The sequence below is a fragment of the Chelonoidis abingdonii genome, chromosome 1, assembly GCF_003597395.2.
Source record: "Chelonoidis abingdonii isolate Lonesome George chromosome 1, CheloAbing_2.0, whole genome shotgun sequence".
Lineage (NCBI taxonomy): Eukaryota > Metazoa > Chordata > Testudines > Testudinidae > Chelonoidis > Chelonoidis abingdonii.
Genome location: NC_133769.1, coordinates 186,051,798 through 186,067,978, shown reverse-complemented (window position 1 = coordinate 186,067,978; position 16,181 = coordinate 186,051,798). Strand labels below are relative to the sequence as shown.

The 16,181-nt window shown below is 37.8% G+C and overlaps 1 protein-coding gene across 1 annotated transcript in view; it reads right to left on the bottom strand.

The window, feature by feature from the left end:
* The window catches only part of ROBO1 (roundabout guidance receptor 1), a 1,116,086-nt gene that overhangs the window by 532,446 nt on the left and 567,459 nt on the right, over positions 1-16,181 (bottom strand). The window contains exon 3 of the mRNA XM_075073102.1: positions 10,710-10,793. Within this exon, the coding sequence (XP_074929203.1) occupies positions 10,710-10,793 (84 nt within the window). The remainder of the gene's footprint in view (positions 1-10,709; positions 10,794-16,181) is intronic.

Below are 16,181 nucleotides of genomic sequence, written 5' to 3'. Positions count from 1 at the left end.
TAGAGATCCTCCACCAAAGCCCAGTGAAGTGAACAGAAAGATTCTCATTGACTTCAATGGGCTTTGTTTCAGGCCCTACATGAGCTAAAGAGTGCACATACAAATGCTGTAGTGCTCTGTTCTGAGGGAGGAAGCTACTGAACATGAAAATTGTTTTCTAGGTACAAAAATGCATATATTTATTGGTACCATAATGATTAGTTTCAGCCAACATCAAACAAAATTTATTTTTATGATTTTTCTCCATTGGTGTAACCAGCACTTGTAAAGCACTTGACAGATATGTTATGACTGAATGCATTTTCATGGGTAGATCAAGATGTTTAATTTTTTTTTTTTAGGGCAATACTTTCTTGCAGGGTACACAGAAAGCTTTAACTAGATGAAAGAAAGAGGAGGTGTTATGCTATGAAACATTTACTTCTTGTTCTCAGGAATAGATGTTTCCTTCCTTAGGGGCACTTTTACTTATGGGAGAAAGTCAAATATTAATTGAATTGAATACCATGATTATTCATGATTGGAATGCTAGCAAGTAAGAGCACAGAGATTGCCAAAACTGTAAGAACCTTTTTGGTTATTTTGCAAGACATGGAGGACAGAAATACATTGTTGATAGACAAGAACAGAGGAGATTTTTTTAAGGTGAGCATCATAGTATCTATCTATTCCTAGATTTAAAGTGAACATGCACTCTGAGAGGTAACTTTGAGACACTGGTATCATAAAGTGCCATGTTCATTATGTCAATGACTCCTGATCACATTTGCTCAGCTAACAAGTTTTAAAAAAAGAGAGAGAAAGAAAAAATAAATGTTCTGCCAGCCCTAAAAACTTACCCTGAGATCTAAAAGTCAATTCAGGCTCTTTCTAGCTCATTCATCGCTACCACTAATAGAGATTCTGTAATTTAACTTAGTTAACAATTCTGACATCCAAGTCAGGGACAAATCCAATTCACTTCCTCTGCAGCGTTAACAGGTGTAACAGATATTAACTTTTCTTTACGCTGTTGGATATGGCATACAGGATACAAATTCCAAATATGACTACAGATTACTAGAACTATTGATATGCTAAAAATATCTTTTAACTGCTTGCTCCATGCCATAACTTCTCAGTCTGTGACATCAGACAGACATCCACAAGATTGTGACTTCAGTTGTGGAATAAACACACGAAACAAAAAGAAGCATGTTTTGTGCACAAATATCGTCACTCATTGGACCTTGTCTTCAATGAGCCTTGCTTCCTCACTGACCTCTCTCTCTCACTGATTTCTTCTCGGATCTCTATCATAAGAACATAAGAACGGCCGTACCGGGTCAGACCAAGGGTCCATCTAGCCCAGTATCTGTCTACCGACAGTGGCCAATGCCAGGTGCCCCAGAGGAAGTGAAGCTAACAGGCAATGATCAAGTGATCTCTCTCCTGCCATCCATCTCCATCCTCTGATGAACTGAGGGTAGGGACACCATTCTTTACCCTTCCTGACTAATAGCCATTTATGGACATAGCCACCATGAATTTATTCAGTTCCGTTTTAAACATTGTTATAATCCCAGCCTTCACAACCTCCTCAGGTAAGGAGTTCCACAAGTTGACTGTGCGCTGTGTGAAGAAGAACTTCCTTTTATTTGTTTTAAACCTGCTACCTATTAATTTCATTTGGTGACCCCTAGTTCTTGTATTATGGGAATAAGTAAATAACTTTTCCTTATCCACTTTCTCCACATCACTCATGATTTTATATACCTCTATCATATCATATCCCCCTTAGTCTCCTCTTTTCCAAGCTGAAGAGGCCTAGCCTCTTTAATCTTTCCTCATATGGACCCTCTCCAAACCCCTAATCATTTTAGTTGCCCTTTCTGAACCTTTTCTAGTGCTAGAATATCTTTTTTTGAGGTGAGGAGACCACATCTGTACACAGTATTCGAGATGTGGGCGTACCATGGATTTATATAAGGGCAATAATATATTCTCAGTCTTATTCTCTCTATCCCCTTTTTAATGATTCCTAACATCCTGTTTGCTTTTTTGACCGCCTCTGCACACTGCGTGGACATCTTCAGAGAACTATCCACGATGACGCCAAGATCTTTTTCCTGACTCGTTGTAGCTAAATTAGCCCCCATCATATTGTATGTATAGTTGGGGTTATTTTTTCCAATGTGCATTACTTTACATTTATCCACATTAAATTTCATTTGCCATTTTGTTGCCCAATCACTTAGTTTTGTGAGATCTTTTTGAAGTTCTTCACAATCTGCTTTGGTCTTAACTATCTTGAGTAGTTTAGTATCATCTGCAAACTTTGCCACCTCACTGTTTACCCCTTTCTCCAGATCATTTATGAATAAATTGAATAGGATTGGTCCTAGGACTGACCCTTGGGACACCACTAGTTACCCTCTCCATTCTGAGAATTTACCATTAATTCCTGCTAACCTATTAATTTCATTGTGGTGACCTAGTTCTGTATTATGAGAATAAGTAATACACTTTTCCTTATCACTTTTCTCTACATCATTCATGATTTTATTCTCATCATTCCCTTAGTCTCCCTCTTTCCAAAGCTGAAGAGGCATAGCCTCTTTATCTTCCTGTTGGACACTTCTCAACCTTATCATTTCTAGTCGCCCTTTTCTGAACCTTTTCTAGTGCTCAGATATATCTTTTTTGACGGTGTACGGAGACCACATTGTACACAGTAATTTGAGATTGTGGCGCTCCCAATGGCTTATTCAATGGAATACCACTATATTCTCCGTCTTATTCTCTCTCTACCTTTGGGGTATTCTCTATCGCTTTTTAAATGATTCCTACATCCTGTTCGATTTTTGTTGACGCTGTTGCCCCACTGCAGAGAACTACTCCACGATGACCCACAATCTTTTTCCTGAATCTCGTTGTAGCTAAATTAGCTTCATCATATTGGTATGTATAGTTGGGGTTATTTTTTCCAATGTGCATTACTTTACATTACCGCATTAAATTTTCATTTGCCATTTGTTGACCAACACATCACCTTAGTTTTGTGAGATCTTTTTGAAGTTCTTCACAATCCTGCTTGGTCTAACTATCTTGAGTAGTTTAGTATCACTGCAAACTTTTGCCCTCAAGCTGTTTACTCCCTTTCTTTCTCAGAATCATTTATGAATAATGAGATAGGATTGGTCCTAGACTGACTCTGGGGAACGCCACTAGTTACACCTCTCCATCTGAGAATTGCAATTAATTCCTACCCTTTGTTACATGTCTTTTAACCGGTTCTCATCCATAAAAGGACCTCCTTTTACCATGTCGCTTTAATTTAGTAAGAGCTTTGTTGAGGGACTTGTCAAGGCTGGAAATCTAAGAAATATGTCCACCTTGGATCCCCTTGTCCACATTTGTTGACGCCCTTCTAAAAGAACTCGTAATAGATTAGTAAGACAGATTTCCCTTACGAAACCATGTTGACTATTGATCAACAATTATGTTATCTATGTGTCGACATTTTATTCTTACCTATTGTTGTTCGACTCATTTGCCCGTACCAATGTTATATTTTTATTAGAGCATGAAATTTCTATCCATAGCAATTCTATGGAACATGTGGATTCGCTTAAGATTTTTACTTCATTTGAATCTACATTTTCTTTCACATATAGTGCCACTCCTCCCCCTGCATGACCTGTTCTGTCCTTCTGATATATTTTGTACCCTGGAATGATTGTGTGCACACACCCTCCAGGCCTACACCCTTCTTATTCTTTCCATCAGTTTCCCCCAGTTCTCAGCCCCTTCTCTCCATCCCTCCCAAATCAAGGACTGAATATCTGAACTCCATACAGTCCTTCATTCATTGATTTCTTTACCCTTTACTCCTCCCACAAAGTCCCAGTACTGCCTCACATACATTTTCCCTGTTCCTGCATGCTTTCTGGGTCCATGCTAGCTTCCTACACAATAAAGTCATCCTCTCTTTTTTTCCACTCTGCAATCTACCTTGCAAAACAGTTATTCTTTTCTTTTTCCTTACTGAATCCAATGCCTTTCTCCAGGCTTCTTCTCCTTCCACTCTCTCTTTCTTTGCCTGGGATCTTGCTCACTTCTTTAAAGAGAATATAGAAAGAAATAATCTGCACCAAACTTTGTCTAACATACCCTCTTGTTTTTTTTTTCCTGTCACTAATCTTAATATTTTATGTATTCTTTTCCAGTTTCTTAGAGATGCTGCAGAATGTAAACCTTTTCTTCTCACTCTTTAGAGGGGAGCAAGGGACCTCTGTGGATTAACCACCCCTATACTGACCTAATACAAGAAAAAGGGGAAAGAGAGTATAGAGAATTTCCTTGTTTTCCAAGGACAAGAATTACAATAGATTCCTGCACCTGGAAGTTAAATATCTCAAGCAAAATCTCCTTGACTGACTCAATATGTTTAAAAAAATGCCCCTTTTCAAAAACAGGTAGACAATATGGCACTCATCCCGACCCAAGTAAAATCACTGGTGGGAATGGGGGGGGGTGTCTTAGAAACTACAAATGGGTAAGAAGGGAGCAGATCTTTTTAATTAAATATCATCCCTAGAGAAGTGACAATGGAAACCTGCACTCTTTGCTAACTCTGATATTAAGCTATTGGTAATGAATTAAGAATAGGCCTCCTGACCACTGGGCGGCCAGGGGAAGGGAGAGAATGTAGTCCACCCACTTCCATGAGCAAGGAGACAAGGCAAAGTGAGAAAACGGAAGGGACACACAGCAATCCTTTGAAACACGAAAGGGAGGGAGGGAAAACAAGTGGCTGAATTTGGGTTGTAGTTCAGAGAAGCTGTGAAATCAGGGTTAAATAACTTCATGCTAAATAAGTATGTTTGGAAAGTTTCTTTTAAAAAAAAGCATCTCTCTAACGAAGATTAGTGAAACATCTGAAAATGAATGACTGCATATAGTTTTAATTTAACAAGTCATCATACCAGTCCTTCTAACACAAGCTATAGTCTGTGAACTGTTATATGATCCCCAATATTTATGTCACAGCTGATTAAACAGGAAATATGCTACTTCCCGGTATATAAGGCACAAGCATACTTTAACAACACTACACTGCAATACTAGAAATTGCTTCACAGCCATTTATTAGATGGAGAAAATAACCTAGGCTTGTACTATTTTGAGTATGGTCCTTCCCCTCACAATCAAATAATAGGCAATAGTTACTAATCACTAACGAGTGTCATTGTTGACATCCATCTCTTCTGCTTTTGACACCATTCACTGTTCATACGCTTTTCTTCTTGAAATCTTATCCTCACTCATGATTCATGAATTTCCTTTTATTTTACTGATATTTCTTCAGCATCTTGTTTGGTGGATTTTCCTCATATCTCCTCTGCTTTTCAGTGGGAAATCCAGAGGGCTCCATCCTTGTCCCCTTTTTTGACCCCCTCTGACTCCGTGTGATGTTATTTAGAAACATGGTTTTACACTGATGACTCAGGGATTTACCACTCCACTCTAGACATTGCCTGTCCAAATCAAAACCTTATCCTGTCTCTCATTGGTTACCTTCAGTTCAACATAATCAAGCTAAGCTCTGACTCTTTTCCTGATCACTGAGGATAATGCCTCTATCCTCCCAGTCAGTCAAGCACGTAACCTAGGCATCAGCTTTGATTCCACTGTCTTTCTAGACCCACAGAGTCAGGCTGTGTCCAAGCCTTGTTACTGTTTCCTGCACCACACCTCTGAGACCTAGCCTCTTTTATATTCACGCAGCTAAAATATTCATCCAGGCCCTCATTATCAGTCTGTTGCAGAGTCTCTTCCTGAACCCAGGTCTTCTACTTCTACTGAAGTTTAGTGTTCTAGCCACTGAGCTAAGAAGTATTCTGGGGTGGGTCGCTCGCAATCTGCCTTGCTGAAACTGTTCCACTTTGTATAAATAAATATTTTTTGTTGCAGGGATGTTCCCCTTCCCACCAGGCTTCCTTTCACTCTCTATTTAATTATTGATACAAATTAGAACAGCTGCAACAGGAGAGATTGAGTGAAACCCACCCCAGAATAGCCAAGGCACTCACCTAGGAGTGGGAAGACCTGGTTTAAATCTCTGTTCCTGAGCAGAGAGGGATTCAAACCTGCGTCTGCTATCTTGCAAGTGAGTGCTCTAACCACTGGGCTATGGATTATAAGGGTGGGGGGCATTATCATGTCCTCTTCTTTCATTTTGTGAATGATGCCTGACAACATGTCTACATAGGGATAAAAGCCCTGGGTCAGTGTCTTGGGCTCATAGGGCTAAAAACTGCTTTGTAGATATTTGGGCTCATGCTGGAGCCTGAGCTCTGGGACCTTCCATCCCCATGTAGACATACCTTTCATTCCTTTGTGAATCTAATCCTTTGTTTCCACATTTCCTTTTCTTTAATTTTTTTAAAATAGTTACAAATGCCTAAAATCAAAATGAAATTTTTTTCAACCCAAAACAATTTTTCCCAGACTTCAATTCATTAAAAATTCTGAAAAAAAAATTGGTTTTGGTTTAAGGATTAATTATTTTTGACTTGTCAGAATTGCCAGAAGTCTGAAAAAAATCAGTATTCACACAGCTCTATTCAAGTATACAGCTGTGGCAGAGTCAACACTAGTGTTCTGACTCTTACCCTATGAGCTAGCTACTAGATTCTGCTGCCTTTCTTATTGCACAGTGCTTGGCCTAATTGATGCTTTTCATATAAGAGCTGATGTTGAAGGAGACTTGTTGACCTTGCAAAAGATTCTTTAACTGATTTCTCTTCAACATGCAAACTGAATTCTCTTGTCTTAGTGTAGTCTGTCCCCCAACCACTCTGAATATTGCTTAACCACATATAAAAGATGTGACTTTAATCTCTAGCGCAGGGGTCAGCAACCTTTCAGAAGTGGTGTGCCGAGTCTTCATTTATTCACTCTAATTGAAGGTTTTGCGTGCCAGTAATACATTTTAACATTTTTAGGTCTCTTTCTATAAGTCTATAATATATAACTAAACTATTGTTTATGTAAAGTAAATAAGGTTTTAAAAATGTTTAAGAAGCTTCATTTAAAATTAAATTAAAATGCAGAGCCCTCCAGACCAGTGGCCAGGACATGGGCAGTGTGAATGCCACTGAAAATCAGCTCATGTGCCGCCTTCAGCACGCGTGCCATAGGTTGCCTACCCCTGCTCTTGCTCATTTAAAACAACGACAACAAAAATCTTCGGAAGTACTTTAAACTTCAGTGTTTGCCAAAATGTGTTTTCAAAAAATGTGTCTGGGAGTAGACACTCCTGGATACCCTTACAAGAGTTTACTCTGTCTTCATTTCTAAAAAAAAAAGTACTCTGGAAATGATATTCACTAGAGTAATTAACTTATCCTGCTGCCATTGGAGTTAATGACACAACTCCAATGAATTTTATATATATAAACACCCCCTTAAGTGCAATATGTAAGAGCTGCATATCTTCACCCTGAAATACTTTATTATGGAAAGAGAAACAAAGGGCAAGGAGAATGACTATCTTGGAGAATGCCTAGCCCTCCACCCCTACCACCTGATCAATTGCAAACAGCAAGAATGCTTTGCCTGTTTACCCCCACAGTTGAAGTCATATAGGGATAGATGGTGTGACACTGTCAGTGGCTGAATCATTTCTACTGTCATTCCACCAAAGCCTGACTGGGGCAAACTTAAGGATCTGCTGCAAGATGTATCTGGTCAACTTGACATTTTAGCTGGCTGGGAGGTTTGTTGATCATGTAAGATAGTCACTGCTCAGTTAATTAGTTGGAATTTAATTATCCATGAGTAGGGATTCGTGTAAATTTCTGTTAATAATATGTGCTTAAGACTATTTATTTTGCTTTGTTTGCATAAACATACTATATGAACAAACAATAAAAAACCCCAATAAATAATATAGCAAACCCTGTTTTATCCAAATGCAACAGAAGGAGTGGAATTTCTTTGGATGAATTTAGTTTCAGGTAAATGGAGGACATTTCAGTACACATGGTACTGTTGATAGATTTTTCAGGTAAGGGAGATCACAGCAAATTACCCTTTCAAAACTGTAGAATTTAGTAGAAAATAACTTTTTCTGTTAAATTCTATAGGATGGGCCCAAAAAAACTAGAGACGGGATATCTTTTTCTATTACATTCTAAGGCTTTGACTGTAATTTCTATAGAACAGCATTAAATTTCTATATCTAGTGGCTTTTTTGCCTAATAAATTTCATAGAGCTTTTCCTCAAAGAGGAGTGTGCCAGTACAATGGTGTTGAATATGTTATATGATAGGATAAGACAGAAACAGCAGTTATTACAACACCTTTAAACCTGAAAATCTTTACCCTCCTCCCAGGGTCATGCACAAGGTGGGTGAGCAAGCAGGGGCATTCACCCCTCCAGTAATTGGCCTCCTCTGGCCTTGGGGCTATGGTGGGGAAAATGAGCTCCTCTGGCTCTGCGGGAAACTGACTGCTCCTCTGGCCCCAGGGCCATGGTGAAGAGAGTGAGCTTCTCCAGAATCGGGGCTGTGGGGGGAGGGGCACAGAAAGTTCCCCTCCAAAAGCCATCACATTTTTATTCCTGTGCATGACCCTGCCTTCTCCCTGCCAAAAAATCCCCCCCTTCGGTATCTTTTTGCTGTCTGTCCGGATTGTCTCTTGGTGGGAGATTATCTATGAAATGGAGAAATATTTTTTCCTATCTCATGGGACTGTAGTGAGGATAAAACAAGTAATGTTTGTGAGGTGTTTGGATACCAGGGTAATGGGTGCTGTATAAGAAGTACTTAAATAATTGGCCCAATAATAATTCTTTGCAACGACATGTTCCATCTGCTAATGTGATGTGCAGGCCACGGCTTGAAGGTATTGATGAATATAATGTCACATATAATAGAAAATAGTAAAACATTGCTAATTATTACTGCTATTTGATACCCTTCATCATAGAAACTCAGTCTTTTACACATAAGCAAAAAAATCTCTGTAAAATAATTTCATCTGTTTTGCAGGTGAGGAAACTGAGGAAGGGAGAGGTTAAGGGCGATATTTTTAAAGGTACATAGGCATCTCCCTGGTACCAAGGAGAGTTAGGCACCTAAGTACGTTTTCAATTCTGTCCCTAAGTGAATAACCCATGGACCCAGAGAAAGGCAGTGGCAGACCCAGAAACAGTCCTGTGCTCTAGCCATTAAACAGAATAATTTCCCCAAAGAAACATGCACTTACAATAAGTATAAAATATTATTTAAGATATATTCATTATTCCTGAATACTTTATAATGCTGGTCACTATGCTCTGAATTTTCAGAGTAGATTAGCACAACGTAATTTAACGGAGTTGTGTCTACTCAGGAACATTTGCAGGGTGCAAACATCCTTCAATTATGCACATCCACCAGTCATGAGTGGAGAAATAGTAGTATCCTGCAGGGTATAATGGTATAATAGAATAGAAAACCTGTACGGATGTTAAAGCCATTCTATATGCTTTTATTTAGTTTAGTTTCTGTGCCTTGACAGCATAGGTGGCTAATTATATTGCTTTGCTTTTTCCCTTTTTCAGAAGGAAATATTTCAAAAAGAAACACAATAGATTTTACAAAGCTAGCTTTACACCTAATATTACCATGCACAAGTGATTGCCAGGGATAGGTAATGCAAGCAATAATCATTGTAAATGTTGTATAGTGTTTCTTGCCCCCTCCTTGCCCTCTGTGTGTCCTGTACAGATTAAGTTTTTAGTCACTTTTTTTTTTAGTTACCTAACAACAAGCCAAGTGTACAAGGTAAGACATTTCACTATTAGTCCATCCCTAAACACAGTTAAATGTGTAACTCACTCATTTCCCCATCTTCCCTTCCTGCTCCCCAGCCCAAGAGTGACTCTCAGGAGAAATGCAAATAATAAACAACACGTCTGATTTTCACATTTTTCAGATAATAATTTAGGATTAGATTCTGCCATCCTGACTAATGCTGAGTAACCCAAGAATAATCCAAATGGGTCAGAATTAGAGCACTTTTGCCTTTACATCACTGTAGCCGATCTAAAATCTGGCTCCACAGGACTACTCCAAAATAAGGCACCATTCAGTGTGAATAAGGATGGCAGAATTGTACCCTTCAGTGATTTTTGCTGCACTGCATTCAGTGGTGCTACTTTATCTTTTACCTTCCTGACCTGACCGACAGACATTTTTCTTTAAAGATTAAGTAGTTAGGCAAAACAAAAGTCAGAGAAACTTCTCTAATCATCAGGGTTTGTTTTTTTTTCAATTTAAGTATATTTTGTTGCTGTTTATAACAAATAAACACATGGAGAAAGACCATCAGTCTTCAGAGCAAATGTGGGAATGAACTCTTTGTCATGCAATAGGTTACACAATTTGTAAGAGATTTCCGCTCCATTCCCCAGTAATACATAGGATTACAAATGTATAAACAATCTGAACCTACTGAAAGAAAAAAGAAGTGAAGATAGTTGTGTATTTAAACAGCATTGCTGTATCCAAACATTATCTGCAGAGTGGTATGGTATGAACGAATGCTGATATTCAATGATGATGATAGCTCAGTAGCAGAGACGGTTAAAGAATTGCATACAGGTGGCAATGGAAGATGCAGGTGGGAAAGTGTGAGCAATATGGAACTATTAATATTTTTGGAAAGATAAACTCTACCTGTGTAGCCCAGCGAATTGTCATCATTATCAGAGGTGGGAAGTGGTGTCCCGCTGTCGTTCCCCCTCTCTAGGTCATCAGAGTCTGTCGGAAACAACACCAGAGCTGCTGATGGGGTCACAGTAGTAACAGTAGTTGCCATTTCCATCAAAACATGTCCAGATACAAATAAATCCACATATGACAGAAAGACACACAATGACAACACACAGCATACTTTATCCTTCCACAGCCTGTCCTGTATTAAACACTGTAACGGCTTCAGTAACATTGCTTTCTGTTCTGTTTCCTTATTCCCCTAGTTTAATCCTTTTACTGCACCTTTTGCTCTTACTTCACAGCTTGTAAAGTGCTCAGTCTACACTCTGAGAAACAGCCAGCACAGCCTGTGGTGAGCATATGGGGAAGACTAGGCAGGGTGGTTGAATGCTAGCATTGCTAATTTTCTACCTTATTGTTAATCAAAGCTATTGACTGTGATCACTCCCCATCATTGCTTCATCTCCTGGAAATTAGGGACTCAGGAGACTTTACCTCTTTGTGTGTGGGGGGAGGAAGGGGGAAGAGACAATGTCTTGTCAAACAGGGGGGAGGGTTAATATAAGTACCATACCTTCTCTGGAGGAGAGGGCAGGGGCCAGATCTCATCTATGAAAAGGCAACAGTTTATCATCATAAGAAAGAGATACATTTCCTAGACTGAAAGGCACTTGAAGGAAACACTCAATTTCAATGACATGTTAAAAAAAATCCCAACCCAGAGAAATCACGTTTTCATACTTTGTAAGATAAATCACTAGTCTGAAATTTAATAACACAGGATATAATAATAATAATAATTAATAATTAATAATTAATAATAATGAGTCAAAACAGAAGGAATAAAAAGAATCACACAAGTTCTGAAAACAAACCATACAGCATAGAGGTTTTGCAGTGCACAAAGGACTTCTCTACTTTATCAATATCATTATATCACATCTTTATGTACAACTACATGATACATAATGCTAAATGGCATGCAGGTTTATTTCTATTCTCTTTATATACAAAGTAAATTGAAAAGTATTAGGAATGGCTAAAAGTAATGAAATTTAATATGTTGCTGTTTATAAGTGGGGGCAGGTCTGGAATACAATCAGTTACTACTATATTACTTGGAATATCACTAGCACAGTAGAAAGTATGTCTGACTACTGACTTACAGTTCTCTTCTGTTTTCTACTGTAAGTATTTGTTGACAGGTGTATCATCATTACCTGAATATTTTAAAGACCTTGAACAAGAACAACATTTCTTACTATTAACATACTTCCTGGATTATTACATTCCGCAGATATTAAAGTTTGTTGTATAATAAGATTGATACAGTTAATTTAAAAAGTATATTTCTATCTGAAAATGTTGCAGATGTTACAAGAAAACACCTATGATCACTAAACAAGAAATATGTTAGTAAAAATACTTTCTCTGTTTTCTCAATATGTTTGCTTTGTTCATTGATATCACTTCTTAAAAATCCATGTTTCTGCTATGCAATAAAAACAGATATGCAAGTCCTCCTTCAAAAGACACTGATAAACAACAGATGATAAAAAAAAAACTTGAAAAAAGGAATTTTTTTTATAAAATGAAATTAGAGACAAACTATTTAAGAGTACTCTAGACTTTTAAATTAATCAGTTAAAATATTGTCATCTTTAAATAGCGGTAGTGGAAATAAATAAATAAATAGGACTTGTTCTAAGGACAGATACAAAAGGCAAAATATGTTCATTTATTGGTCCGTTCATCTTTGCTGGCTCAGTAATGGCCATTGTCAAGTGTATACTTAAAATCTGCTCAGAAAATGGCAGTGCAGTGAGAGCATCAAAATTTTACTACTCCAGATTGTTCACTTATTTGCATGCAGGGGGTTGATGAGGTCAGAGTTTTACAATATAGCAATAAAGAACAGTAGGATGGGACTTTTTGATGAAGTAAGATGCATAGATTCCATGCCTACTATGCCTGCTCAGGCAAAAAGCTGTATCCAGCTAAAAAACAAAAATGAACACATACTGTGATTTGACACAACCAACCTGCTAATATTCCTTTCACTTCAATAATTGTTTCTTGCAGATTTATCCAACACAGTCTGCTTAGGATTTGTGATATTAAAAGAAGTGGGTGAAGGACTACTAGCTACTGTTCAGCTACAGGGTAAGTATGTTTCAATTTAGCGCGCATCTTTATGTGGAAAAACAATATAATTAAACCACATTTTTCCCCATTCTAGAAGGACCTGTGGTATATCAGACTATTAAAAATGGGTAGTAATGAAAACTACATGCTAATTCTTAAGCTAACATTTTTAAACGAATGTGAGTTCAATTAGGTGCCTAAGTAAAAGAAATCTGACTTTCAAAGGTGCTGAGCATTGAATGAACCGAAGGGGGGAGATGGGGCTCATCCCCTCTAATAACCAGGCTGACATTATTTCGGAGCATTACTTTAGTCATACATATTTGAAAATGTTGGCCTCTGTCATCTATTTTCATTGGTGGAAGTGAGTGGATTAGACATTCTTTTCTAGTAATACTAGAAACAAACAATGATATTTAGCAGATTTTTTAATGGTAAGGCCATCCCCATTCCTAATCCAAGAATGAACATTATTCATCATCCCATTCTTTGTGAAATGCAAGCTTTTTTATTCAGTCACAAAGAAAAAGGTATTTCAACCAACACATTGGAGATTACTGTATGGCCTTTGTATGGGACTCACCATTCACTGATGATGATCAGTGAAGTTCAGTTCCAGGTGTGGTTGAATTCTACCATTTTCAGTTCACTGCAAGTGAGATTTCCCCCCAGTGCAGAAGAGCTATACTGTACCATGTGCTGTTCTTCAGTGATCTGATGAAGATATATTTACTTGAACAGTTAGGCTGTGATCAGGTATTAAGCCAACCTTCTGATGTTACAGGGAGTAGCTGTTCAAATAAGGGGCCAGGTTTTAAGGAAGAGGCACATTCATTCTCTCCCAGCTACCTGCTGTATGGCTCAGCTGCCGGTTTCCATTCTTCCTCAGTGCCAATTACTGACAAACCCTTTTCTCCTTGTTCCTTCTCACTGAAAGCACAAAGCTGCTGCCCATCTTCTGCCTCTCCCTCACCAAATGCCAATCATGTACCGCCTCCTCAGGTGTCATGTCTTGTGGTACCTACAGCAGGGCCATTTCTAAGATTGGCCCCAAGACTGGACAGAGGTAGGAGGGCCTATAGGGAAGCTCTGTTCACAAAGAGTAGCCATCATTCATTATGATAAGCTGTAATACCTAAAGTATTTTATGTATTGCTCTAAATACAAATTGGCTTCTAATTCAGCTTGAACTGAATATTATTCACTTGTATTTAGGCATATACCAAAATTAAGCATTTGGGTGCATCCCAAGCATAGTTTTATGTAAAACATTTTCAATATCTGAGTTCAATTATCCCGTCTTATTCACCTTATAATTAGCATAAATGTTGTTAGCAATGCACGGTAGAACATGGCAGGAAGCAATGCCATTTCAGTCATTGCTTCCAACACACATTATTTCAAGATGCATGACTACATTTACCAAAACCAATCAGTTTCTGTCCACACTTTCCATCCCTATATTCTAGCTTGCACAGTAGATAAAAGTTAAAAAACAACTTTTTTTTGTGAATGGAGAGATTTTAAATATTGTAGTAACTACAAAGCCCCCTGTAATGAAAAGGGTATACTAAAATTTCACTAAGCACATGGCTTCATTTTACTTCATATAAAGTTTTTTTTTTTTAGTTTCTTTTCAGCATCTAGAATGTATTGTAGACTTTTGTTATTATCAAGCTTGTGCTACACAATTTCTGGGCAACAGCGTTAACTGACATTTTCAAGATGACAATTAATAAAAGATTAGGTAAAAGCAAATGAATATAAATTACTATCAATATTAGAAATGTGTTCTACAAATTGGATCAATTCACATTGATTCCATCCTACTAATCTAGAGGAATGCAGGGCAGAGGCATGAGAAAAAGTGCATTGAGTACATCAAACTGAGACCTATATGAGGAATTACTATAGTATCATATATTTCTATTTCATTTTGTAATGGTAAGGTTCTGACACAAAACAAACAAGTTAACATAAAATCAAACTCTGTTTATAACCCAGTTTCACCTAAAAATATTGGTCTAGTTCATATTAACTAACCATGCTGACATAGTATTAAACGCTGATTGACAAAACAAGTTCTGTTGTTCCAAAAGATACTATAATTTGTCAGATCCTGAACTGGTGTAAATTGCCATAGCCCCATGGGCTTCAACAGTTTTCACCAGCTGGAGGATCTGCCTCTACCTGGAATCTTCCTCCCTGCATGTTTACACTGTTTGGATTGCCTCCTTTTCTAAGATGTGTCTGAAATGGTGTCTTTGGGACAGCGAAAGGAGGGCTGGGCACTACTGAAATATACATAAATCAATACATCAGCTTTACAAACACCTAAGGTGAACATTGTCTATCAGCTCAGTAGTACGTTTCTCAAAATTATGTGGATGTGGATGCCTGTAAACACAGTTACAGAAAAGTTATCGAACAGGCACAACAGCCAATTTTCAGGTGAGGATTGATTGGTTTAATGCAGTAAAAGGCTTAGGACAAGATTGCTCAACAATGCTCCACCAAAGGCAATAGAGCTAGGCTGATTTATACTGGATGAGGATCTGGCCCATTAAAACTCTACATGCCACAATAAAACTTTTTGACAGATTTAATATTTAGCTTTTAGAAAACATGATTACCATGTGTGAAGAAAATCCTGCTAGAGTGGAGATGATTTTAACTCCTTTCCCTCTTTATTTTTATTTTGCATTATAATACAAGCCAAAGATTTTAAATTCATTACAAACAAAGAGGAGTTTCCCATTATGTTAATGCATGTTTTCGGCAAGCTATCCCTTTGCATATATTTTTTTAAATACAAATATAATGGCTAATTGGAGGCGACAGCAGCTTCATCATATACTCACCAGGTACTTACTTGTGCAGCAGCAGGTATATTTCTTCTGGAAAAAAAATCTTTATTATGTACTCTCAAATTCTAAAAGTTCAAGCTTTATTTGCAAACAATTGGGACGGAGAGGAACATTATAAACATTTAATTATACAGCAAATATTTCAGATAGAAGGATTTAAATTGCAACACTTGGTAATATATCGGGCACTGCTTTAAACATGAATTGCAGGAACACTCCGTGGTCTCTTCTAACCTATTTAATTCTCTCTTTAATGTTCCCCACCCCTTGACTTTTCTTAGCTGTTCTCCCCACCCCTTTACACTTGCATTCATCAGTCTTAGATCTCATGTGCTCTACATCTGCTACCATTTCTTTCTCTTCCAGACAAAACTGGAGGTAACAGCAATTCCAGCTAATTAAGTGGTGCTTGAAGTTAGTT